Source organism: Convolutriloba macropyga, chromosome 9, assembly GCF_964194025.1.
Source record: "Convolutriloba macropyga chromosome 9, txConMacr16.3, whole genome shotgun sequence".
NCBI lineage: Eukaryota > Metazoa > Xenacoelomorpha > Acoela > Convolutidae > Convolutriloba > Convolutriloba macropyga.
This window is the reverse complement of record NC_134476.1, coordinates 66,739,740-66,767,026: the sequence shown is the minus strand read 5'-3', so window position 1 is coordinate 66,767,026 and position 27,287 is coordinate 66,739,740. Positions and strand designations below refer to the sequence as shown.

At 33.6% G+C, this 27,287-nt stretch overlaps 2 protein-coding genes and 1 long non-coding RNA gene across 6 annotated transcripts in view; 1 reads left to right on the top strand and 2 right to left on the bottom strand.

Annotated features, from left to right (window-relative positions):
* The window catches only part of LOC142345548 (coagulation factor IX-like), a 40,446-nt gene extending 29,899 nt beyond the window's left edge, over positions 1-10,547 (bottom strand). For 2 of the 4 annotated variants that reach the window (XM_075397637.1, XM_075397633.1), the window contains exons 1-4: positions 10,479-10,547; positions 7,344-7,360; positions 5,551-5,578; positions 1,632-1,713 (exon numbers count right to left, since the gene is read on the bottom strand). In XM_075397637.1, coding sequence (XP_075253752.1) covers positions 1,632-1,713; positions 5,551-5,578; positions 7,344-7,360; positions 10,479-10,533 — 182 coding nt within the window. In that variant the 5' untranslated portion in view covers positions 10,534-10,547. Of the gene's footprint in view, positions 1-1,631; positions 1,714-5,550; positions 5,579-7,343; positions 7,361-7,740; positions 8,337-10,478 lie in introns of those variants that run through there. The other 2 variants (XM_075397634.1, XM_075397636.1) reach the window with 2 other exon arrangements.
* LOC142345549 (uncharacterized) overlaps positions 1-18,006 on the top strand; it is a 75,362-nt gene extending 57,356 nt beyond the window's left edge. Inside the window, exon 2 of the long non-coding RNA XR_012759341.1 lies at positions 17,579-18,006. This is a non-coding gene — a long non-coding RNA (uncharacterized LOC142345549). The remainder of the gene's footprint in view (positions 1-17,578) is intronic.
* Positions 18,007-21,723: 3,717 nt separating this feature from the next.
* On the bottom strand, positions 21,724-26,673 carry LOC142345547 (uncharacterized). The gene is made up of 3 exons (XM_075397632.1): positions 24,434-26,673; positions 22,788-22,904; positions 21,724-22,289 (listed from the first exon to the last, which is right to left on the bottom strand). Exons 2-3 carry the CDS (start codon positions 22,819-22,821, stop codon positions 21,793-21,795), a joined length of 531 nt encoding a protein of 176 aa, XP_075253747.1. The 5' UTR covers positions 22,822-22,904; positions 24,434-26,673; the 3' UTR covers positions 21,724-21,792.
* Positions 26,674-27,287: the final 614 nt, after the last annotated feature.

The following is a 27,287-nucleotide window of genomic DNA, read 5'->3' as shown; positions in this document are numbered from 1 at the left end:
TTCTGATTCAGAAGAAAATGAAATATTTTCTCTGAAATTTGACCTGATTCAGATAAATTCATAAATCACTTCACAATGCGTTCTGAAATTCTTCTGAGTCAGTTCTGAATAAAGAAATTTCTCTGAAATTGTTCGGAATCAGTGCTGATTGACATTTAACCTTAGGTACATGTCATGTCAAAAACTTTAACATTTGAAGCTGAAAGCAAAATTGTAAAATTCCTCAAAAACAAACTGATATTTATCGAGATCTTCTGAAGTCTTGCCAGCCACGATAATCAATAGATAACGTAATGTAACAACGCTTCATTCAGAATTGATATACTGAGTAACAAAAGAAACGTTTCGAAAGAAAGTGTTAAAAATTCGTGGGAATCAAGTTGAAGAAAAATAGGGAAAGCTTAACTTGACGGAAACATAACAAGGGGAAAGATTATCTGCTTAAGATCAAATGAAACCAAATTGAATTACTGAAATGTCAAAACAAGTTTTTTCGGAAATCAGCATAATATAGTTCCTATAAACATAAATGCGCAAGTACGTCTACGTATGGCAATTAGATCAATAGTCTCTATGTATGACAAATGTATTTCTAACAACAGCCCAATTTGCTTCATTGATAAAATTAAACTTTTACTGATTTTGTACATGTAGTTATATTCATTTAACACTGGTAGTAGATATTTTTTTCATATAAGACTGGTAGTAAATCGAAATTGTGGGTTTAAATGGTTGAGTGGAACAAGGTTGAGCTACGTTATCAACCTCACCTTAGATGGTTGAGTGTCATTTTAAACCACCTCACATTTTAAAGAAAGATTGTCTTTCAATGATTCACTAATCATATAAATGATTTTGAAAACAAAAACTTAGTAAACCATTTCGATAATGGAAAGAAGGGAAAAACGTAGTGTTCGTCACTGCGACCAATGTTAAATTGGACAAAAATATTTGTGCCATAAGCGTTATACTTTTTTGCTATACAAAGCCCCAAACAATTGGCTTTTTCTCTCTTGGCTGCTAGAGGTCTGAAAAAAGTCTTCTTATTCATCTAAAATTAAAGGAAAAAATTGAATTATTTCCTTTATACCTAAATCTTAGGAACACTTTTAAGAGTATGTAGAAAGCGTATTTCATATATTGAATTATCCTAAAGCTATTAAGAGCCGTAATTATATTTCCAGAACTTGCAAGGGAAATGTATATACCCGCTTTAGATCAGTCTAAAAAGTGGACACAAAATTTTTGATCTGAATAGATATAGATAGAAACTCGTGTACGATTATCTTGTACGAAATAGTGCTGTTTGGGCAAAATATACTATACATTTCATGAATTCTTTGCAAAGGTAAATTTTTCAATATCGTAAACAGTTTGAGTATAGCTTGAATCATCTGAACGTCAAGTACATAAAACAAAAGTTTCAAGAAATGAAAACTGTTTAAAAATGAATGCATTGCGAAAGTCATCAGCTGTTTCGGCACTTCATTGAAGCTTAAGATTTTTCCTCTGAGGTTCTTTTTGTGCTCCTATTTTTCTAAATCTAGAGAAACAACTTTCATCAAACGTTGCCGTCACTACTCACACATTTCTTTGCACAAAAAATGAGAAAAAACCATTGTGATACTAACTATTCGTCGACGCCAGTGTTATTCTTGTATATTTTTACAAAGAATGGGAAGCGATTGGGAGGCTCCACATCTGGTGAAACAACTAAACAAAAATGTTCATTACAGGAAACTTGAATAACATTAACAGGTTTCTCAATAATCGGTGTCAAATTGAAATGAGCATGTTAAAATTCTTTTTTCTAATTAGTGAAGATGTTTCTATTTCTTGATAACCACCCAAGTCGGCTCGAAATATATTGCAATATCGTGCACTTTAATAAAAAAGTTTTAAAGAATGTAAAAAGATTTTATATGAAGAGGTTAGTTGGACCTTCAGACAGAAGAACTATTCACCTATTGTTCGTTCAGTTTGAATCAACATCTTTTTTGCAATAAAAATAGGATTTGAAACTGAAGCTCATTAAGTTTAGAGACTAAAAACAAATATGACTTTAAATTTCAAGAAGTTTTTAAAAAAGTTCTCTCAAAAATGAGAGAGCCATTTTTCAGAAGAATTATTGAATTTTTTCATCTATCAATCAATTTGAATCAGTTTTTCACAAAAGCGCAAACTGAAAGAACTGAAATGAATTGGTAACGCATAGTTAAGTTACAAAAAAGTTAGGTTTTTTTCAGTTTCAAAGATTAAGTCAAAATAATTTTTCGAGTATTTGTTTTTTTTAAAAATCTAGCAAGAAATCGTGTCCAAGGAATCTTTACAAGAATACAGCAGATGAGTTTGGACATCTTATATATCAGTCCATCATTGAAGTCAATTTGATTAAATCTTTTTTGAACACTGTATCACACCAACCTAAGGTAAGCAAATACTCTTTAGGTACCGTTTGAAAAAAGTATTAAAAATTGTTGAAAGGTCCGATTCTGATTTAAACTTTATGCACAAATAATATTTTTGTCGAACGATATAAAAGCTCTACGAATGATGAAAAAATCAGGAACGACATCAATGCCTGTACTAGGAAGCGAATAGCGAGTGTTATTGTGATAACATAATTTGTAGTAGTTTTTGAAGCAGACTTGAAATTATCACAAAAAATATCGTCTGAAAACTTTATTTAACGGAACTAAAACACCTCATTGTTTTCAAAAACTAAGCACAAATAACAATATTTTTATTGCAAATTGAATGCTCTGCGATTGATAAGAAACATATAATAACAGAAATCAATTTTGAAGGAATGGAAAAGGAAAAACAACTGTTTGAAGTGTATTTGAAAAATTGAAGAACATAAGAAAATATGAGAAAATTTGGAGGCTCCGTTCTCCTATCATTGTATACATGTCTTTAAAAACTACCAAAAAATGGTTGTGCCGGCCAATTCCTCGAATAAACTGAATACAATTGTACACGTATATGCATCTAAGACGTAGAAAATAGCGACATATTGAAAAACAAAAGCACATTTTGGAGCTTGATTTTTAAATTCTTAATAAAAAAATTATTCGTCTGGATTAAAAAAGTATGTTACAATCATAGATCTAATTGCCAAACACATTATCTTTTGTTTTCAATCCAAAACTTTATTTAATTGGTTACTTTTTCATTCCATTTCTGTTATATATTCTCTTAGAAACCCGTCATAAGTCACGTGTCTGAGCTGCATTTGCATTGTCAATATAGAAAAGGAGATTTGAAGTAGAAACGTATGAAAGTAACTGATGACGCAGTCTTATATTTTGTTCAAACGAAACGTTTGTCATTATATGGAGCCCTCGAATTGAATGAACTGGTGATGTCATATGTAATAGCAAATTTTTTTAACAGTTAAAAGAGATTTCTTTTTTTCTGCAATCTTTTTGATTTGACTGTTTTTCCTATGAATAGAAGCGTACGCTTGTAGTAGCCCAAATGTTGTTTCCTTTTTCAAATGGCTGTTGATGATTTTCAAGGAAATTGGTTGCAGTATATTTAAGCAAATTGATACCTAATTTTGCTCTGTGTAAACCCGTTGGAAGCTATTGATGATGATTAGAAATCGAACCACATTTTCATCCTCCAAATTTTTGCTCCTTTTTTGGAGTTGCACAGTGATAATCGAATATTCTGTACCCCAGTCTCTATTTTTTTGTTTTATATGGTCTTTTTGACCTCGAGAAGGGGACTTTCATATTATTCTTCAAAGCTGACTTCTTTTTTTCTTATAAATCATTTGTCTTAGTTTTTTTGTTCTTGCACATATAAATTGTAGTTGCATTTCCCCAGGCTTGATTTCAACTGCTTTTAAATTGGTGCCTTGAAAAAATAACTTCTACTAAGACGATAAAAATTTAGATCACATCCAAGATCACTTTTAAAAATTTTGGTTTCCTTGACTAAATGACATATTATTAAAGATTTTTCCTATACACCAAATAATATTTTGTAAAACTCCTCAACGAAAATTGGAGCGTAATATGTGGAATGGTAAAGGAAAAACGAACACAAACCTAATGAAACAAAAATGGGGTTTTGATGTTCAAACACTTTTTCGAATTTAACTTATAATGACAGTTTTGAATTTCCAAGCTAGGCATGTTTGACGTGTGATCAGAGCGTGGTTAGATTCTTTGAGTACTTGTTTCTTGCTTCTTGGGTTTCTTTTTCTAACTTAAGTTCTGAAACAAAAAAGTCAAAAAAAAAAGCGCCGAGTAAAAAAGATGTAATCGTGTTTCATTTTCAGAATTCTTTTTCTGATCTTATGAAGAATTTATAGCGATACTAACGATCTTTCTGAAAAAGAAAAATGAAGGGCATTGGAAAATATATAGGCAAATTGTTGCACTATATGAGTTCCAATCAAAGTTGATCACTTCCATGGAACTGAAGACCAATTTCACTGCAATTTCTAAATCTGAACTATTTTGAATTGATTTTGTTGCTTTTGAATGCTTTTGTTTCCTTTTCCGCTTATATAAATTGTTTCTTCATATAGTGGAATACTTTCTTTTGACATCGTCGATAATGAAAATTTTCGGATATTTGTTGCCAACACATCGAATATGGGCAGGAAATAAACACAAATGATTGCAATTCCTTTTTAGGGGGAAGCACAAAAGATAATCATTTCGCTGAACCTATTTCTCAGTTTTCCTTTAAAATGTTGGGTGTAAACACAAACCCTTTAGGCACTTGGTGTAAACAGAGTATATTTTACTGTATATTCTCTTAACGTTGCAATCCTGCAATCCAATCAAGTGTGTAAGGATCAGAAATATATTCCACCTGTCGGAGAACACAGTCAAGCCCAGCATTACTCGAACATTAAGCTTAACAAAGTTCTTCGTCACATATATAGGATAAAAACATGCGAAATATTTTAGGGAAGCTCTATTTTTTTGTAAATTAGACTTAACGTTTAACAAAAAAAAATTCTTACTTCAAAACTTTTTTGCAGCACATTTTTTTGTGAATCCATAGATAAACTGATGTCCGAATAGATTATTGTCGCAGAATTTGAACCTGTGTAAGTGGATCGAATTTGGGATCAATGTTATTAAATTGTTTGATTAAAAGGAGTTTTCTAGACCTCACAGGCGAAGTCTTTAAAAATTTATAGCTTTAAAGACCTCACAGGCGAGTGTGTTGCTTTGATTTTTTTCTTTGAATGACAAATAAACAATTTATATCAAAAAGCATGTAGCCTAATTTCTATGTCTTGTGATTGAAAAAAATTTAAAAAAAAAACAAAAAATAACCAGTGACATCTTGTTAAAAAAAATACCCTCAGTATTAATCATTCAACTGTTAGGTTCAAATCATGCGGCAACTAAAAATGTGATTACGTCTTCATTTTATCTCAGGAAGCCGTAATTTAATAATAAAATTAACGTTTTTCATGTTTTTTTATAACAACTCAGTTGAAATCAAGTTTGTATTCAATAATTTTTTAATTGTTTTTTGTGCCAAAAGAACAAAAATAAAATATGTAATTTAACTTACTTGAGAAATCATCTGCCGCATACTCCATCTAAACAATTTTCAGTTTTTTCATGTAATTTCAAGGAATTTGTATGATCTTCATATTTTACAACCTAATGCTAATCAAATATTTTTAAATCCACAGCATGCGTACCCACTCGATCTGTAAATCGTAATAATGTCAATTTTCCGTTATCTGATGAGCCACAATTTGCTAAAATCTGATTTTAGGGATCTTTTGCTCTAGCGCCTCCACTTTTATATACCCCAAAATTAGGCACCCAACCCCATAAATTAAAATTTTGCTCAATATGCTTCTCAAAATGTTTTTTTTTTTCAAAATCAAAATTACAAAATTACGTGCCTGGCACACTACGGCGCCAAAAAGCTGCGTAGACCATAACGCTACGAGATGTCCAATTTTCATGGACAGAAACACATAAACATTTCTTTAAATGATTTAAAGATCCAATTCTCAGCACGCGTACAAACGTTACTTGAATAATAACTGTTCCGAGTTTTAAAAATGGAGCGGAAGACTAAAACAAAAACGCCAAAACAAATTATTCTTATTCAACGGTAGCTTGAGAGATCACAAAACCTCACTGGAGTTCCTTAAAGCGACTCATAGTACTTTTTTATGCTCCGAACAAATTCCAGAGGTACAGCTAGGCGGCAAAAATGCAGCAAATATTCAGTTTGAAGAAAAACAGCCTGTCAAAATTGCGTATCAATATGCTGAAGAAATCTTTTCTCTTTCTGGCGGAATGTTGTCTTCTCTGATGAAACTAGAGTGTTTATCCTTAGTGAAAAATTCGCTTGAGCTCTTTTAAGAAATAATATAAATTATCTTAAAAAAAATAAGTAAAAATTGAGTTCAGTCAGGCGATCACTTAAAATTTGGATGCAATACAGTCAAATTGATGGAAACTAATGGTTAGGAGTTCAAACAAGCTAAAAATTTTGAATAAATACGAAGAAAAAAATGCATTTTCGGGACTTGTGCAGGTGAGCGAAAGGTAGTAGAATAGTTGCTATACAGTCCAGATCTGAATCTTATTGAAAAATTTTGAAGATTTTAAAGCCGTGATTACAAAAAAAGACGGTTTATTTAGGGAAAATAAAGAAAAAATGTGCCAGATATTTAGAACGAAATTGACGCAGATGTCGCGAGAAACTGTATGAAAACTGTATAGACTTATGTCAGACGTTTAAAAGCTAAAGCTGTAATGAGGCCTCATTAGAAAAGAAACTGGAAAACAAAATGTTGCATTATTTGATGTTTCTAATACTTTCAAAAACTCTTTGGGTGTACGTACATTTTTGGTACCATAGTGTAATTGATCAACATCCTTATTTTGGAATAATTTTTAGGAAAATATTTTGTAGTAGACCCCTTTGCAAACCTCTTGGTTCCTGAAAATGCATTCGAAAAAAAACTTTGTTTGATAGTTTCATTATATGCAGCGATTTTTTGCTATACACACATTAGTTCAAACCTTCCCTCTATTAGTATTTCCTAAATGCCTTTTCGAACTTTTTCGAACTTAATAGTTCAAGGGAATGCACACTTTTTATTTTTACACAAAATAGGTGCCCAATTTAATGGGGGGGAACCGATTATAAAGTCGTTTCAAAATCGCGTGTTTCGTTCGCCAGCAGTTTTGCGACCCACAATTGTATATATGTGGCTAAGTTGTAAATTAGTGTAAGATCTAAGAAATAAAAAAATAATTGCAGGGACATAAGAAAAACAGTTACACTTTCCTTTTACTCTCAAAGAATGACTCACTCGATTGGCTATAATAACTTACCCCGCCGACAATTGTACCTAAAACAAAAAAAAATTAGCTTTTCAGCGCCCACTTCAGCTTTTTACGAAATTGTGTGTTGTTGAGAATTTCCGCTTGACTGAAAGCTGAAAATGGATTATTTCAATTGCAAAGACACAGATTTAAAATCAATTCAAATACAAATGTCAATTTTTTAGACGTAACTTTTAGATGTGATTCGTTTATTACTACCTGCAAACTGTTTATTCTCTTCTGCTTTTGTCCCGACTAATTTTAACAAACAAATATTATTTTGAATGCCAAAAATTGCCAAAAATTCTGAATGCCAAATCGCGGTTTCTACCGAGATATTCTCTCTCGACAAATAATGGCTACTAACGGAAACTCTTTATTATCCCAGTCAAATTCAAATGGTTACCTTGCAACATTCTGTCAGAACCATGCATTACAATACAACGTCTTGCACTGTTTTCTGCCAAAATCTTGTAACATCATCGGAGATAACCATTAGTCTTACAAGAATTTTGCCAGATGATCCTTCAGAGAAGAAGTTGAAAAAGAAAACACGTGCTTTGTTGACAGATTGCGTTATATTTAGACATCAGCTTCAAATTTGCTTTGAACATTAACAAATTTACACCAACCACCTTATTTCTCCCCTTTGTGATTTTGATCACCCCCTTTTTCCTCAAACATTGGGGAAGATGCGGTCTGTTTCGTTGATGAACTAGAAGCTAACAAACGGGAACCGGGAAGTCGTCTCAATTGACAAATCAAAATGAGATCAGTAGTCAATGGCACACGCCTTTTTGTGTTTTGGGTGAATAGGGCCAAAACATCCGAAGCTCCCTATAAAAAAATGGGGTCTCTGCCCAAAAAAAAACATTCAAAATGAAGCGGAATCAAGCGATATCAGTAGAACTGAAAACTGAAAATCACAGAAAAAAACTTGAAAAAGACCTGAAAAGTCAAGCAATGGTCAATGTATGAAAGTTGCCCTACAATTTATGCATTAAAAATTGCGCAACAAATGAATCTCTGCATACAGGAATCACTCAAATAGGCGCGAATTCTGCGTTGATGACCTCGATGAGTTCCTCAGACAAGCTTTATGAGCACAACAATGACTCCTGAGCATAACAATGGAAACAAAAAAGCACAGTATATTAGCCGGGGACACAACCTGATACCTGGAACAATTATACATCAATTTGGGCATACAATAGCTCCACTAAGCAAATCTGTTAGATAAGGATAATCCCGAGACGCCGTTTGAACAAAATGATTCCTTCGCTGACAAGAAGTTGAATAAAGAATACCTGGATAAACTAATCACGTCGGAGATGGATGTTACCAGTGGATTACTGGACAAAAAATATATATGCGTGTCAATCAATCCTCCTAAAAAATGCTCTTCTCAAAAAAATTTTTGATTAAAAAATTTTTTGATTTTTGTAATAATCGGTTACAGTGCCCCATGACTTTCTTCAAGGATGCGAACAGGCTTCTCAAGACTTGAAAAACTGGAACCAAAAATGTTGGCAAAGTCTAAAAGTTGCCTGTGGTCTCACTATGGAAGCGAGAAAAACATAAGAAGTCACAAAAACCAAAACTATCGAGCAGAGCAGAGCATTGAAACAACTTTGAAATTGGCGGTTTCTGGGAGCAGCCAGCCTTAACTAAACAACCTAAACGGAGCTACCAATCCGATCAATAAAATTCGACACATCAGGCTCACAATAAACAAATAAACTTGATCAACTTTAAATAAATCAGAAAAATTACATCATAAGTTTTCTTAGCAATCACCCATCCTCTTTTTCTTAGCAAACACCTATTGAAATCCGTAGTTCAGAATCTCTCCAAGAGACACTGTTTTCTTTAATTACAGTGAACTTATTGTAGTTACATTTATTCGTTAAACTGTTCAGCAGGGTAACCCATTAGAAATTTTCTATTTGCGTCAACTCTTTGGTACATTGTCCAATCATTCCACAAAATGGGGCCAAAATTAATTAAATCCAACGCTGCAATTAATGATAAAAAACCACAGAGAGAGAGGCTTAATTCAAAAAAGTGTGTGGTTTGGTCAGTGTCTTGAATTCTAGAAGTAAATAAATGAATCCAACGAAGCTAACGGCAGGGGTTTGAAGAACTTTGTGCTGCGGTCGGAACTACCAATTACGTTGCCTTTTGTTTGCAAAATCGAGTCAAGAATATAGCAGCCCTATTTGAAAACCTTGGTTACATTGATGGTCTCAATGCTCTTTAGTAACTGTGTCAATGTATCGGTAAAATCAAAATAGTTTGTTGCCTTATGTGCAATAGTCCTTCCAAGAATCTTTGGAAGTCCTTACATTCTTTGATAACCTTAAGAGCAGGTTATTTTGAAACAACACTGGTACTCCATTGTCAGGAGATGCGTGGCTTCAATTAAACTTTTCTATAAACCGGTCGGGATTACGAGCAAGAAAATTTATGGAACAAATAAAAGTTGCAGAAGTTGGCTGTACAACAGCAGTTTCTTCTTCTTTACATTCTCAAATGTCGAATGTCCAACTGCGGAAAATTGATTTTTTACAATCAAAACTTTTGCTATTTCTGATGTTGAGCTACCGTAAACAGCTTTTCGTATTAGTCTAAAGAACCTCATACTGTTGGAGCAAATATTTCGGAGTATTTAAATGTCTGCAAATTCGATAACATATTGTTTAGTTTTTTTAAACCTGTTGTGTTGAACGCTACAAATTAAGCAATTTTTAGGACAACAGAAACCATTTTTTCCTTTGACACACAGAAAATTGGATAAAAATTTTGAAGCTAGTCACAATTTCATAAAACTCGCTATTAAATATTGTTTATTAAAAACGACTGTTGTTTCATATCTCTGCTTGCTAACTGACTTGCAAAATGTAAAGCATAATATAATATGCATATACATTGTGGTTTCTTATATGACCTACATAAAACTCGCTAAAACTCGCAGACAGAAATTCCACGTAAAAAAAGCTTTCTTGGCAAATCACATTAGTTATTGTAATTTCACTCACTATTGTCCCATCTCGGATTTTATTCATTTTAAATGAAGATTTTTTTGTTTCGATTCAAAAATCCCATATTATGGAAACAATTTTCGATTTCAGAGAGTTCACTAACACTGCATGAGGAAGCAAATTGAAGCAGCCGACAGAAAAATTACAAAGCCGTTCATTATTGATTTGATGTTTCTTGTTTTCAAAATTAATCAATGAATAATGGGTTCGCTCGAAGATTTTTCGCTGTTAAAATCAGGTCAAGCCATTGACCGTGTTTTGTGTTTATAAATTAATGTCTGTGACACCCTGAAAGTCTAGCCAACCTGAAACCCGTTTTAAATTAAAACAGGGCGGATGTTTACCTAATTTCTAAAATCTCTCTCTTTTTGTTTCGTAAACTGACCCTCTATAACATCAGATGCTCAACTTTTTTTATTAAAAAACAATTATTAAAGACTAAAAAAAATTACACCAGTTTATAGGGAGAGAAGCATAACACAAGTTTTCACAAGTACATTACCACTAATTTACGCTGGATAAGAGTGACTGAAGTTCAAAAAGTTTCTAATTTCCCTCATAAAAAATTTCTGCTGACAACTCGATAGATTAAAATGAAAAAAAAACTGAAGTCAATTGAATCTCAAGAAAACCAAAACAATTCTTTGCATCTATTGCAAACTTCCATTATGTTGTTAAGAACATAAAAGACCAAATTTTTCTGGTCAATACTAATAACATCTAAGTCGAACTTTGTCATGATAGAAAACGGAAATATGATGACAGATATTAAAAATTATGCAATATTTCAGTTGAGGAGGCCAGCAGGACAACGCAGTTTGGATGATGAAAATTGAGTTAGAAGTTGAAGGTTGTAATCAGAATAAACAGATAGACTAAGTTACATAACAATGTATGATTTTAATGGGAGAAATTACAGCAAGCACCATGCAAGCAACTATTAACTTAGAGGAATCAATTATTAACTTTTGTAATGAGTGAAATAAGTGAAATGAGTGCACCAATAAGTAATAACAGAAAACCATGAAATTTTTCTTATGCCGAGCAGTTTCGTCAGAAATTCGGTAGACAATTTATCCAGGCAATAAGGTCTAAATATTTATAAAAAAAACTGTTAGTCTTTGATTGAACCGTTTTTTGAAATAAATTAAAGATGAAAAAAGGCTGATGAATTCCTTATCCATTACTATATTAATTTGAACGTCAGCTGCCGAAGTACTCCATTGGTTTTTAAAACGGACTGATACTTTAGTTTAAAAAAATTCAAAATCTATTAGTCTGTTTCAAGTGAAATTGTGGTCTCATTTTGTTGCTAGATTTAAAAAATTTGACTTGCCCCTGACAACTCTAATCAGATATAGTGTTCACTTTTCAGCAGGTATAAATTGAGCGCCTAGACATTTTTGGTAAAACAGTAAAATAATTTGTTAATTTCACAAGCTTTTAGCTTGAAATCTCAGTTATGAGAAAACAACTGATGGTTAAGGTTTTCTGACATTTCAAGAGGCACATTTTTTGAAAAGACTATAATTTTTCTTTTTGAATTTTTCGTTGAAATTAGCGTTGATCATACAAGATTTTGCTTTTCTAATCGTAGATATTTGAAATTTCGCGTTTAATTTAGTGTTGATCCAACATAAGTTTGCATTCAATGTAGCGCTGACCTTCTTGCCCATTTTAGCGTTGATTTTATTGTTGATCTTCCATATTTAGGGGTTGAATTTAGTGCAGATCTTTGATATTTTTTCCGTTGATATTATCTTACGTAAATTGGCGTTGAATATAGCAATGATTTCACAAAAGTTATAACGATTGTGGTTCTTAAGAGGTGTAAGGCGCGGAAGCACAGTTGCAGAAGAGGCGACACAAAGCAGGATATCAGTGATTCGGGTCTCACAACTAGCGTTTCATAGCTCTAGGTGCTGACATTTTGTAAAAATTTACGCTATATTCGACACAAAATTATGTAAAATCCAGGCTTAGAAAGGCAAGATTATATAGAGTCTATGCTTAGAAACGCGCGCAAATTTATATAAAACCTACGCTTAGAAAAGCGACATTATTATTGATCTACGCATAAAAACGATCAATTCAACGCATTTACTGAAATTTTATGTAGAAAAATTGTTGAACTTTGAATTCTCAACGCTAATTAACGCTTATCTAACCTTATTTGGCAAAATTCGCTGGCCCGGGTTTGTTTCCAACGGAAACTGTTCAACCTTATTGAATATTAACAAAAGTCATGTTCAAAATTTGTTATTTCTTTAACTAACGGAAGAACGAATCACTACGTTGATGAACGGAGCAAATATTTGTTTGAATCGATGACATTTAAAAAAGTCTGAAAAATTAGAAGAAATCATTTGTGACACCAATTCTGTTGCATTACAACCTTTACTCTGTTTTTCAACTCTATATTCGCTGACAAGAACTAATAGAACGATTGTATCTGAATTTCTAAAACAAAACACTTTTTAAAGCAAAAAAATTCTTTGATTTTTTATCTACTTCAGCGACCTGTTTAGCAATTTGCGTACGTTCTCAGAGGGCCATGAACTTTTTTAAGCAGTTTCTGGTACACTAATCCAATATGTATCAAATTAGCATGACTGCTAGTATTTCACTTGGTGATATTTTACCTCCCTCTGAAAAGGATATTAATTTTTTTCATTTCACCCACTTTTAATTTTCGTTTCGTTTTTCTCTTAACCTTAATCAAATTCAGTAATTCTTCTAACCGTCCAAAGTTTTGAGCCCAAAGTAATTCGAAGTGGAAAAGTAGCAGTTCTCCAAAGTAAATTCTCGGCGTAGATTTGCAACCACTTTCCACCTCTAACTTAATGATCTGAGAATTTAAATCTCAGATTCTATTACGGATTCCTGCCGCAAATCCAATTCATTTTATTTAAACAGTATCAGCAACAAAATTGCTAATCTACCAAACGGAGTATCACATAGCGCAGTCAGCACTAAAAGAACGCGCTCTCCTGAGAACCGAACCCTTCTGAGAAAGACCCACCTTGAAAACCCCGCTAAGGTTGGAGAGATGGCGAATTATCCTATGATTAGCAATTCTGGCTACAGAAGGAATTTCGATAGACTTTCTTCCTGAGGCATATCCAGTAAAACTAACTCTAACATTCGAACCAATCTATGAGGAAGAAGTAGATAACAGTACGGCTCAAAGCGACCGCGATTGGAGAATTCGATTCTAAATCTGGCGTCTCATAGTTTCAGGACACAATACCAGTCTCTAGTGGTGTTGGTGGTGGGGGGGGGTGACATTCGAAGTTTTATTTTGACTTCTTGGGATGGCTGAGAACTTTTAACAGAAATGTAATTGCACTGAATAATCGAAAATTTGGTATATTTGTTGTAATTCTCATAGAAAATCCAGAATGTTTGTATCTTGAACTCTTAAAGTTTGATATGGTGATGATGTTTGAAGGAATAAAAGTTACTGTTATTCAGCGGTGAAAAACTATCAGAATCCGGGGAAGACGTCATTCTACCTTCGCAGAGTTTGAAAAACTCTGAAATTAAATCCCTGTGAAACAAAATTTTGTGAGAAAAACAAAAAATTTTGGTGTTGTTTCAATTCTATATTCTATTGATTGCTCCTGTTGCTTCACGATATTTCTTTTAAGAGATCTCTGAAATATGTAAGATCTACGCTTTATAAGAATTGCGGCTCTTAAGGAAACCAAGGTACGGTGGCGCAATGGTAGAAGAGGCGACAAGTAAACAGGAGGTCAGTGGTTCGAGTCCCCTACCCAGAGTTCTACGCGTTGAATTTTTGTAAGATCAACGCTAAATTCAACGCAAAAATATGTAAGATCTACGCTAAATTCGACGCTAATTATGTAAGATCTACGCTAAATTCTACGCTAAATATGTAAGATCTACGCTAAATTCAACGCTAAATATGTAAGATCAGCGGTAACTAGCGTTGACAAGTTGGAAAATTCACCGCCATTTCTTACATAATTTTGCGTTGAATGCGTTGATTTTTTGTCTTTAAATTCAACGCATTCAACGCAAAATTATGTAAGAAAATTGCGGTGAATTTGCCGACTTGTCAACGCTAGTTGCCGCTGATCTTACATAATTTTGGCCATATTCCTCGGCCCGGGTATGTTGTTAAGAACATAAAAGACCAAATTTTTCTGGTCAATACTAATAACATCTAAGTCAAACCTTGTCATAATATAAATAAAACGGAAATATCATGATAGATGTTGAAAATTTTGCAATACTTCAATTGAGGAGGCCAGCAGGACAACGCAGTTTGGATAATGAAGATTAAGTTAGAAGTAAAAAGTTGTAATCACAATGAACAGATAGACTAAGTTACCCAACGAAGTATGATTTTAATGGAACAAATTACAGCAAGCACCATAAAAGCAACTATTAACTTAGAGGAAGCAACTATTAACTTCTATAAAAAGTGAAATAAACACGAATCCCGCTCAGAACTAGGAGCACCAATAAGAAATATTAGAAAATCATAAAATTTTCCTTATGCTGAGCAGTTTCGTCAGAAATTCTGCAGCCGTTTTCGGCAGTCATTTTATCCAAGCAATAAGGTCTAAATATTTTTAAAAAAACTGTTAGTCGTTGATTGAACAGTTTTTTGAAATAAATTAAAAATGAAAACAAGCTGATGAATTCCTTATCCATTACTATTTTCATTTAAACGTCAACTGCTGAAGTACTCCATTGGTTTTCAAAACGGACTGATACTTTAGTTTAAAAAATTCAAAATCTATCAGTCTGTTTTAAGTGAAATTGTGGTCTCATCTTGTTGCTAGATTTAAAAAATTTGACTTGCCCCAACAACAAGATATGTTGTTCACTTTTCAGCAGGTATAAATTGAGCGCCTAGACATTTTTGGTAAAACAGTAAAATAATTTGTTAATTTCACAAGCTTTTAGCTTGAAATCTCAGTTATGAGAAAACAACTTATGGTTAAGGTTTTCTGACATTTCAAGAGGCACATTTTTTGAAAAAACTATAATTTTTCTTTTTGAATTTTTCGTTGAAATTAGCGTTGATCATACTAGGTTTTGCTTTTCTAATCGTAGATATTTGAAATTTCGCGTTTAATTTAGTGTTGATCCAACATAAGTTTGCATTCAATGTAGCGCTGACCTTCTTGCCCATTTTAGCGTTGATTTTACTGTTGATCTTCCATATTTAGGGGTTGAATTTAGTGCAGATCTTTGATATTTTCGTTGATATTAGCGCTGATCTCACGTAAATTGGCGTTGAATATAGCAATGATTTCACAAAAGTTATAACGATTGTGGTTCTTAAGAGGTGTAATGCGCGGAAGCACAGTTGCAGAAGAGGACACAAAGCAGGATATCAGTGATTCGGGTCTCACAACTAGCGTTTCGTAGCTCTAGGTGCTGACATTTTGTAAAATCGACGCTACATTCGACAAAAAATTATGTAAAATCCAGGCTTAGAAAGGCAAGATTATATAGAGTCTATGCTTAGAAACGCGCGCAAATTTATATAAAACCTACGCTTAGAAAAGCGACATTATTATTGATCTACGCATAGAAACGATCAATTCAACGCATTTACTGAAATTTTATGTAGAAAAATTGTTGAACTTTGAATTCTCAACGCTAATTAATGCTTATCTAACCTTATTTGGCAAAATTCGCAGGCCCGGGTTTGTTTCCAACGGAAAGTGTTCAACCTTATTGAATATTAACAAAAGTCATGTTCAAAATTTGTTATTTCTTTAACTAACGGAAGAACGAATCACTACGTTGATGAACGGAGCAAATATTTGTTTGAATCGATGACATTTAAAAAAGTCTGAAAAATTAGAAGAAATCATTTGTGACACCAATTCTGTTGCATTACAACCTTTACTCTGTTTTTCAACTCTATATTCGCTGACAAGAACTAATAGAACGATTGTATCTGAATTTCTAAAACAAAACACTTTTTAAAGCAAAAAAATTCTTTGATTTTTTATCTACTTCAGCGACCTGTTTAGCAATTTGCGTACGTTCTCAGAGGGCCATGAACTTTTTTATGCAGTTTCTGGTACACTAATCCAATATGTATCAAATTAGCATGACTGCTAGTATTTCACTTGGTGATATTTTACCTCCCTCTGAAAAGGATATTAATTTTTTTCATTTCACCCACTTTTACTTTTCGTTTCGTTTTTCTCTTAACCTTAATCAAATTCAGTAATTCTTCTAACCGTCCAAAGTTTTGAGCCCAAAGTAATTCGAAGTGGAAAAGTAGCAGTTCTCCAAGGTAAATTCTCGGCGTAGATTTGCAACCACTTTCCACCTCTAATTTAATGATCTGAGAATTTAAATCTCAGATTCTATTACGGATTCCTGCCGCAAATCCAATTCATTTTATTTAAACAGTATCAGCAATAAAATTGCTAATCTACCAAACGGAGTATCACATGGTGCAGTCAGCACTAAAAGAACGCGCTCTCCTGAGAACCGAACCCTTCTGAGAAAGACCCACCTTGAAAACCCCGCTAAGATTGGAGAGATGGCGAATTATCCTATGATTAGCAATTCTGGCTACAGAAGGAATTTCGATAGACTTTCTTCCTGAGGCATATCCAGTAAAAGTAACTCTAACATTCGAACCAATCTATGAGGAAGAAGTAGATAACAGTACGGCTCAAAGCGACCGCGATTGGAGAATTCGATTCTAAATCTGGCGTCTCATAGTTTCAGGACACAATACCAGTCTCTAGTGGTGTTGGTGGTGGGGGGGGTGACATTCGAAGTTTTATTTTGACTTCTTGGGATGGCTGAGAACTTTTAACAGAAATGTAATTGCACTGAATAATCGAAAATTTGGTATATTTGTTGTAATTCTCATAGAAAATCCAGAATGTTTGTATCTTGAACTCTTAAAGTTTGATATGGTGATGATGTTTGAAGGAATAAAAGTTACTGTTATTCAGCGGTGAAAAACTATCAGAATCCGGGGAAGACGTCATTCTACCTTCGCAGAGTTTGAAAAACTCTGAAATTAAATCCCTGTGAAACAAAATTTTGTGAGAAAAACAAAAAATTTTGGTGTTGTTTCAATTCTATATTCTATTGATTGCTCCTGTTGCTTCACGATATTTCTTTTAAGAGATCTCAGTCTACTTTGACTTGAACACCAATTTTATTTAATAGCAAGTTTAAACCTCTTAGGAAGTCCGGAAAAACGTCAACGTTTGGTGAACGCGCAAAAGTCTGGTGAACTCCCGGATGTCTGGATATGAATGCACAAAATCTGGTGTTTGCACGAAAGCTGGGACATGAGCACGCGAATCTGTCCGTCTGGGACGATCTGGACGCACTTGTTTTCGTCTGGAACTCAGGCTGCAACTAATTGACAGCTGATCTGATAAACTGATCTGCTAATTGTATTCATCAATTATTGTGAAGCTACAAATTTGTGCATTTAAATTGCTGCTTGAGTGTGATATATAATCTCTCTGTCATATAAATTCCACGGGGTCTAATAAACCTTAAAGCAATGGAAAAGTTTTGTTAGCGGGTTCATCTGCTAATGAATATGTTGCCAGAAAATTCAAGGTTTAATTCCGATGCTAAGAATAAAAATCACATTTGCAAAATTTTTATTGAGAGACTAAAATACTAACCAGTTAATGCATATGAAAGAGATTCAACCATCTATTTCCTTCAATTAGCATATATCTATGTACAAAAGGCTAAGGCACTCAGTATCATATTAATTTTGTATGACCCTGCTGAAGCACAGTGCGTTTTATCAATATTTAAACCGAATCAGTCTCATTGTTCTATACATTGCATAGTGCTTCATTCGGGCTGTACTTAGACGGAAAAGTAAATTCACACTCACATGCAACAAACTCGAATTGCGTATGGTAGCAGAATGGAATCCTAATCAGCCGAAAATGAAATTAATATTTAAGTTTATATGAGCACCTCTCTTTCTGATACTAAAACAATACTGAAAACAAATAAGCCAACACAACAACAAATCAGGTACGCAATCAAGTTGGTATAATAATGACCGGTGAAACGCTCGCTGATTGGTGAAGGTAAGCACAGTGTAGTCAGTACTGCGCTTAAACGTTCCGTAGATGCGCACTTTACACCACAAAAAGCAGAGACAAAAGTGAATAAAAAACGTCTGTTAAGACATTTCAAGCAGTCCAATGGTGCTTATCTTTCAATGGAAGACTCGTTATGTGAAACGTTGAGTAATGCTGAAAATAAGCAACATCAAACAAGGCCATAAACCATGTGGACAAAGAGATCCAGGATTATGAGACTTAGAAGATCATCACTTTATAATCAGTAAAACTGCAGTCAATATATTGTAAAGTTCATTCTCAAGCACATCATGACCCGGACTTTGGTGGCAGAGCAAATCAGCCCTGAATCAGTCTAAAGACATTCTGTTTTTTAGGGTGGCCAGTACTCTGTTCATGTCACTATTTACACTGGCTAGTCTGATCTTTGAGTCAAATTTACTTCATGAAAAATAATATGTTCAGCTTAAGTCCCGCCAACAAGGTTTTGCTCTATATGCGATTCGAACTTCCGCGTGCGTACATGTAACATTTAATTTGCGTGGCAAGTCGTAACCACTGAGCTAAATGGGCTTTGTGGTAACTGCCTACAAGCCAGCTTAAATATAAATAGTGTGTATACTACTATAGTAATTACCAGTTATAAACTACAAAAGTATAACTTTCTTCTGCTCAGACTTAATTTTGGGGTGTGAGTCATTTTCAGACTATGCGGGATAATTTTAGCCTGGGCGAACTCTATGACCTCAATATAATCATAATGAAGAAGTAATGCACATAAAGAAACTTAAAATTTTCTGGAGATACCATGTTTCTGAGCTGAATTAAGTTTTTGCTCTTGAAATGCGCTGGTTCAGCGCTGAAAAGCTCAGCGACTCAAGTCCGGGGGCAAATAAATGATAAATGAATGTGTGAAGCGATAGAGATAAGATCGAAAACCGGATTTATAAATGTTGTTAGACTAAGATAAAGTTGCTGCTAACATGTCTGTTAGTTTGACCGTTATTGATAAGTTAAATATTAACCGTTCAATAAGTCAAAGCTCATTTTTGGTACCCTAGTCGAGTCATTGACAATTCCAAAGATCATAAATGACAAAAAATTGCCCAATTTTCTGGCAGGTGTATTCTTTCATAAAATAAAGTTCATTATGTTTCGTCAATTTGAAATACATCACTGCTGATAGCGTGCTCAAAAGTAGTTTGTTCAAAACAAAGTTATTAGAAAGCTGAAACAATAAAAAAAATAGAAAGGTTTCAATGCAAAAATCTCTCAACTAAAACTGAAAAAGAGCTGAAATGTGGAAAAGAACATTTTGAAGCATGCTGACATAAGATCACATTTTGTGATGACCATTGAGGACTTTTTTTGTTATGAGGTTGCTGAGCGGTATGTTTATTTTTGGTTAACATATTGTCCTTGTTAAAAGTTATCAGGTTCTTCCAGTGTCAAAATCTCACACTAAATAAAGTTCAGGTAAATTTACCTGAAAAAATACCTTAACTTACCTGAAACGTTCAGGTAGTTTTGCCTTACCTGAACTTACGTTAACTTACCTCAACTTTACCTGAAAAATACCTGAAAAATTAAGGGGGCACCACCTGAACTTTTACCTGAACATACCTTAAATTTACCTGAAAAACACACCTGAACAGTTAAGGTAAAATTACCTAAACTTACCTGAAAAACGCACAAAAATTACCTTAAAATTTAAGGTAAAAATACCTGAATAAATACCTGAAATTTACCTTAAAAATACCTTAAATTTTACCTGAACATTTAAGGTAAATTATATTAGTTAAGGTAAATTTACCTTAAAAATTAAGGTAAAAATTTAAGGTGTTTTTTGATTGATTTGAACAGGTCCTTCACTATATTGAAAAACACTTTTTGTTAAACTGTATAAAGATGGTATTTTGAGTGCGAAATCTGACAACGTGTTAAGTACTTCTATCTCAGACCACCTAGAACGATAAACCTTTCTGATTTAGAACTCATTTGGACTTTCCCACTCCTACTTAGGCCTTCAATTGATTTGAACAAGTCCTTCACTATATTGAAAAACACTTTTTGTTAAACTGTATAAAGATGGTATTTTGAGTTCGAAATCTGACAACGTGTTAAGTACTTCTATCTCAGAGCACCTAGAACGATAAACCTTTCTGATTTGGAACTCATTTGGACATTCGCATTCCTACTTAGGCCCTCAATTGATTTGAACAAGTCCTTCACTGTACTGAGAAACACTTTTTGTTAAACTGTATAAAGATAGTATTTTGAGCGCAAAATCTTACGTGTTAAGTTCCTTTTTCTCAGCACTCATAAAAATACCAATTTTTGCAAAATTGTTGCGTAACTGCCTTTTGAATTTTTTGAGCACTCACTGAAAGTATTTTTGGTTTTTGATGTAGTGTAGGTCGACAAATTTTAGCTCAAATTGCTTCATATAAGGATCATTGTAAAGCTTTTGTAATAAACTTCAACATTTTGTTTGATAATTTTACTAAAATTAAACAATTATGTACTGTAGAAAGTTATTAAAAAAATTAAGGTAAGTTAAGGTAATTTTACCTTAACACAGTTCAGGTATTTTTTTACCTTAACTCAAGTTAAGGTAAGGTTAAGGTAACTTTTACCTTAATTTTACCTTAACAAAGGTTTACCTTAACTGCGTTAAGGTAAATTTACCTGAACTTTTTTTAGTGTGCTCGACCAGGGAACATCCCGGGTCGAGGTTTTGTCAAAAAATAATTTAAGATTAGCGGTGAATAGAGGTGAAAAAAAAACTTTTTTCACCGCAAAGCGCCCGCATCTTTTAGCGTTGAATGCGCTGAAAGCGGTGAATTGTTGTAAGAATTTCGTTGATTTTTGCGGTGAAAAATTTATTTTCACCGCATTCACCGGAATTCTTACAAAAAGAAACTGCCGTTCAAGGGTTCGAACCTCTACCTCATTCGTGTCATCAACTTCGTAATCCACTGCGCCATCTGTCACTTAATTCAATGATATTTCCTGTGACTATAAGATAAGAGTTGAAATTAGCGCGGTGAAAAAATGTAAGATTTACGATTTTAGCGGTGAAAAATTTTTTTTCACCGCATTCTGCTGGTAGCGGTGAAAAATTTTCTTCACCACATTCTGCTTGTAGCGGTGAAAAAAAATTTTCATCGCTTAAATGATTTTTTTTCACCGCATTCATCGCATTGAACGCAAATCTTACACTTTTACTCAAATTCATCGCAAATCTTACATCTTTTAGCGATTTTTAGCGGTGACACCTCGACCCGGGATGTTGTGGATTTTTAAAAATGCAAATAACAAACCCATTTTCAGCAGTTTACACTAACGACCCTCTCCGTGCTCTTCAGACTGACTGAAGAACTCATCATTGTGTTCGAGCCAGTCTTCAAGATCAAAAGCATATTCATCTGAGGTCTCTAACAGAAGCTCGGCATTAGAAAATTCAGCTTGCTCATCCTGATCATTTATTGAATCAGCTCCATCTTCTGCATCAATCCAATATACATCCGCAAAGTCTATGCTTCCGTGAAACAGATTGTCTCCATGAAACTGAAACAAGTCTGGGTGAACAGTCAAGCTCCTCTGAGTAAAGGAGTTATTTGATGATATGTTATGGCGCCATGCAGTCCAGCTGTAAACACCAGACAAAAACAGACTGTAAGCACTTCGAAGTGCAAAATCAAGAGGGTGGATGAGAGATTTGACACGCTGCACAAAATTAGACGGTATGAAATCATCCCACTGGTCGTTTCCTGGTCTTAATAGACCTCCAGTGGTTTTATCAAACTGTCTTCTTTGTGGAATCGCAACTGCCCGACCTGAAACATTTCTTCAATAAACAAAACTTTTTAAAACAACAACAAAAATAATAATAATAATAATAATAATAATAATAATAATAATGATAATAATAATAATAGTAATAATAATAACAATAATAATAATAATAATAATAATAATAATAATAATAATAATAATAATAATAATAATAATAATAATAATAATAATAATAATAATAATAACAATAATAATAATAATAATAATAATAATAATAATAATAATAATAATAATAATAATAATAATAATAATAATAATAATAATAATAATAATAATAATAATAATAATAATAATAATAATAGTCACGTGATATAATCACGTGATTGTAATATAATCACGTGATTTTACACTAAAAGTGGAGTATAATGATTTTTTTGTCAGATGTTTCAATAACTGTTTCCTGACACAAAACTCTTTATGTGATCCTACAAGAAAAAATCTTAAATTGCAATCAAAGTATTTCATATAAGTAATCTCACCATTCAGAAGGTTTCGAGCTGCTTCTGCCATCATGTTGCTATTGTTGGTACAGACAATAAACACACTCTCCGAAGAACTTTACACGAGCCATAAAAGTTCCAAACCAGCAAGCATATCTGAAAATGCATAATAAGCCTTCACAATGAAAATAAACAATCATAATCTGTTTCAACGCGCCAAAAGTTTTATAATTAAAACTGCTCAAATGCACAGTGAAAGTTACGAAGCTTCGAGGGCATTCGTTGCTAGAATTAGTGAGCGATGAGTTTAACGTTATGAAAGAATTTTCACAAAAATTTTCTAAAAATGGACAAAAGTCTAAACAGATTGTCTCAGCAACTGTTGAAGTGTCTCGTGTGCACCACCCAAAAAATTGAGTGTCATTCCTCAGTTTTGTAGACACACACACACAATTTTTTCGGCTTAATTTTATGGTTTTGTACGATCCATGCAAACGCGCGTGTCAATTTAACTCTCCGCGTGAAAACAAATTTCAAAATACGAAGGAAACAATTTTTGTGAATAGTTATAGAAATTACATTAAAAATACGAAGCTCGGTAAAACGGCGGATTTGAATCTCTCTCACGTTTGAAAAACGACGACATCAAAACTTTCATATGTTTAATGCTAAAGAAAAGCGAAAACGATAATGCCGACTCGGGAAAAACCATTGTTATATTTTTAGCTAGAAAATAATATAATACCAGTGATTTTTTTGTTTAGAAACCAATAAAATTCAATTGAGGAAGCATTCATTGAGTGACATCGTGGAGACACTTTAAAGACGGCTGGTCATTCTAGAAACCGTTTTCATTTCCGAGGAACTGACATGTTACGAAAAATTGGAACCTCTATTGGAAAAATTCAGAATGTTACTAGTGTGATTTTTCTTTCAAACTTGTTGATCACCAACCCCTTCAAGAAACCCCTTCACCAACCCTTCAAGAAACCCCTTCACCAACCCCAATCAAGAACTCCAAAACTGTTCACTTCTCACTCTTGTTTTTAATCACAAAGAAATGGCGTTTAACACAAATAAATGCAAAATATGTTAACTATTTGACAAAATCCATGATTTTTGAAATTAATTTTTCATATATTTCAATCAATAGTCATATTTGAAGAGTGAAAACATTGCGAAAAACTTTTTAATATTTGCTGTCCTATTATTATACATTTTCTCACTCGATCTGGGATAAACTCTGAGATAAAGTTAATGTATGATTTTTTCCTTATTTTTACTCAGAGAAAACCCATTTATAAACGCGCAGTTTTTGTTTTGAAACAATTTATCGTACTCTTATTAGTTTGTTTAGAGTTTATCCGAGATCGAGTGAGAAAATGTATTGTAAAAGGACAGCAAATATTGAAAAGTTTTTCGCAATGTTTTCACTCTTCAAATATGACTATTGATTGAAAGATATGAAAAATTAATTTAAAAAATCATAGATTTTGTCAAACAGTTAAAACATTTTGCATTTCTTTATGTTAAACGCCATCAAATTAAGCAAAGACCAATATCTGATCCTATTGGACTAAGCTTACTCTTTTTCGCAAACAACATCCAGAGTCTGACAAAATCCTAATAAAGCGAATATGGCGTGATAAATTTTTTGAGAAAAAGCGACGAGCATTATGCCTAACAGTAATGAGCATGAAGTTCGATCACATCGCTTGTTGCCATCTGCAATATACTTGAATGCCAGATTCAGCAGCCATGAGGTCCCTGTTCAACACTCTGCACAGACCGCTTTCGGGCATCCTCAACTGTTTCCGGTGTTGTCCGCAAGAGTAGATGCTTCACGTCAGCGAGCACTTGCAAGACCTAGTTTTTATTTGGGGAGCTTTTGTGCCATCTCCAAATGGTTCCACGTTTTTGCATTAACAGTTTATTAGGTTTGCCGTTTGTACCTACGGTGCAGAGCTTCCCAAACCATATAAGTCCTTCTTTGGTCAGTGTTTTCCCGACGGGTGTAGTCTTGCATTTCAGCAGGATGTCCTTATTGCGCAATTTTTGTCAACGGCTCACTCGTACGACCTTTCTCGGGCATTATTTATGGAAAACTTCCGGCTTTGCAAGGTTTTTAGCTGTTATTGATCAGGTTTCAGCGCAAAAATATAGGACAGAGAGAACCACTGACTATTGAACTCTCATTTTTGTGGGCAGATGCACTTTGTTTTTTCACAGTTGTTTTCTGAGTCAGTTGAAAGTGTAGTGAGCTCTCCCAATGCGCTTCGTAATCACATCAGAGCAATTGTTCGTATTGATTTCTGATCCCAGATATTTGAAATGTTCTTCATTATCGATCTTGGTGTTTTCCAGGCTAATAGTTGGTGCGGCGCAATGGAAAATACAGATTTCCTTTTGGGGACGCTGATAGTAGGTCCCATTCTGGAAGTGGCAACTGATATCTCTTTAAAGAAGCGCTCTGCATCCTCTCCGTTGAAGTAACACGAGAGTCTTACATCGCCTCCTGCTACTTCACAAATTCGCGCTGGGGCTGACTTCATTATTCAGGCAATGTTAACATTAAAATTCATGGAGGTTAAAATGCAGTCTTGAAGTACTCCTCTTTTCATTGATAAATGGATTGTTAAGTCATTGTATATACCCACACGGAATTGACCGTTGTGATATTAACTTTTTAGAATGCTTACCAAATTTTTTGGAATACCGTCGGACGATGAATTCTGTCAAAAGCAGCAACAATTTCTAAGAAAACAGCGACAAATGGTTGATTATGGCGCAAATTCTTTCAGGTCGGTGCGAAAGTATTCTGCAACGAATTATTGACATAAAAAAGCTCGGTAATGACTGAGATAGGGTTCATTCCTCTGTTATTATTCCGCTGACCTGTCCTTCTTGTTGAACACTATGGCTACCTCTGAGTTGTTGAGGCAGCAAATAAAGACACATGAAGTTAAAAATAACTATTTGTTTAATAGTGAGACCGATAGCTGGATACAACTGCAACCAGAACTTCGGAGAGAATCACCTCCTTCAAACTAAACAAAAGAACAAAGCTTGAATGAAAATTTGTTTCTGATAAGTATAAAATATCTTAAGTTGAAAGTTAATTAAAACCACATTTCTACCACTCAAAAGGTAGATTGAACAGTTCCCTTGGCCTCATGCATAATTGTTTGGCTTCATGATTCTGATATATCACATTTCATGTATTGACAAAAATGTCTGTTTGAATATTACCATTTGAACACAATTGAGAAATCAACAGGTAAGTGTTTTTTGTAAAATATATTGCTGAAAACTGCTATGTTTAAGGTATTCGATCTGTAAAGTTTACCGTGCAAGAAAATATTTGTCGCTACTTAATCTCGTAATTTTTTTAAATTATTTCTTGGCTTGGCGAACATTACTTCCGGAAATTCAAAAAGTAAGCGAGGAACATTTTCTGAATATCCCATTAAAACATATCCGGATCTGTGGCGTCTTCAGATGCATTTTTGTCTATCAAAATGTTTGCTGGACCTATTTTGTGACAAACCCAAAGCAATGAAGCACAGTGAATCAAAAAAGTATGCGAATAATGCAATGAATTTAAGTGTGATCCCTTTTTATCAAATTAAGAGTTAAACGGAGTAACAAATATCAGAGATTCAAGCTAAAGGAATGAAATGTTAGAGAAAAACAGGCAAAAAATAATAATGTGTTTCACATTTTTAGTAGGTAGCTATAATTTTTAAAAATAATTCAAAACAACAATACTACTGTTGTTATAGGTGGTGCGTTGGTAGAAGTAATATTGGCTATCAGAAATGCGCTAACAACGAAATGTAAAATTTGATTTTCTTCGACGCTTCTGATTGTAAAAACCAGCTTAACTAAATGCGTTTTAATGTTACGAAAGTATGAGAAATGTTACGCATACAGTCTGAATCTCAATGGTAGTTTAATTCAAAAATGTGACAATGTTGTAGATTCAAACGCAAACTCTGTAGATTATTGACCACACAACATTAAAATGCTGAATGTCGCCAGAATGTCGCAGAGTTATTCAAATATTAATTATAGTTAATTACGATAGTTAAGAAAATGATGAATTAAATCATGCATACTGAATCAACTGCATTGTGGTACGATGGGCGGCAGACTTGTACTATTTATATAATAATTATAAATTTTATTCAAAAGGCTGAAAAAAAATCAAAGTAAATATTTAGAAAAATTTACAACTTTTCGAGAGAGCATGATGCAGACATTTCGTCCATCGAGTGATGTCTCTTGAGCAAACACTCGATGAGTCAAATTCCAGTTATATTTACAAAAAATTGAAAAATCTGACTACTAATCTATGGCCACATTGCCGTAAAAAAACCCTGGCATCTTCTGTTTTAGATAGAAAAAATACTACTAGAATAAACGTAGGAGATGATCATTATTACATCTATAAAAATCCGGAAAATACAACCCATCTTGTTTGCATCTCATTACCGATATCAAAATGGTTTGTCCCACTAATCGCATTTATTGAAAAGT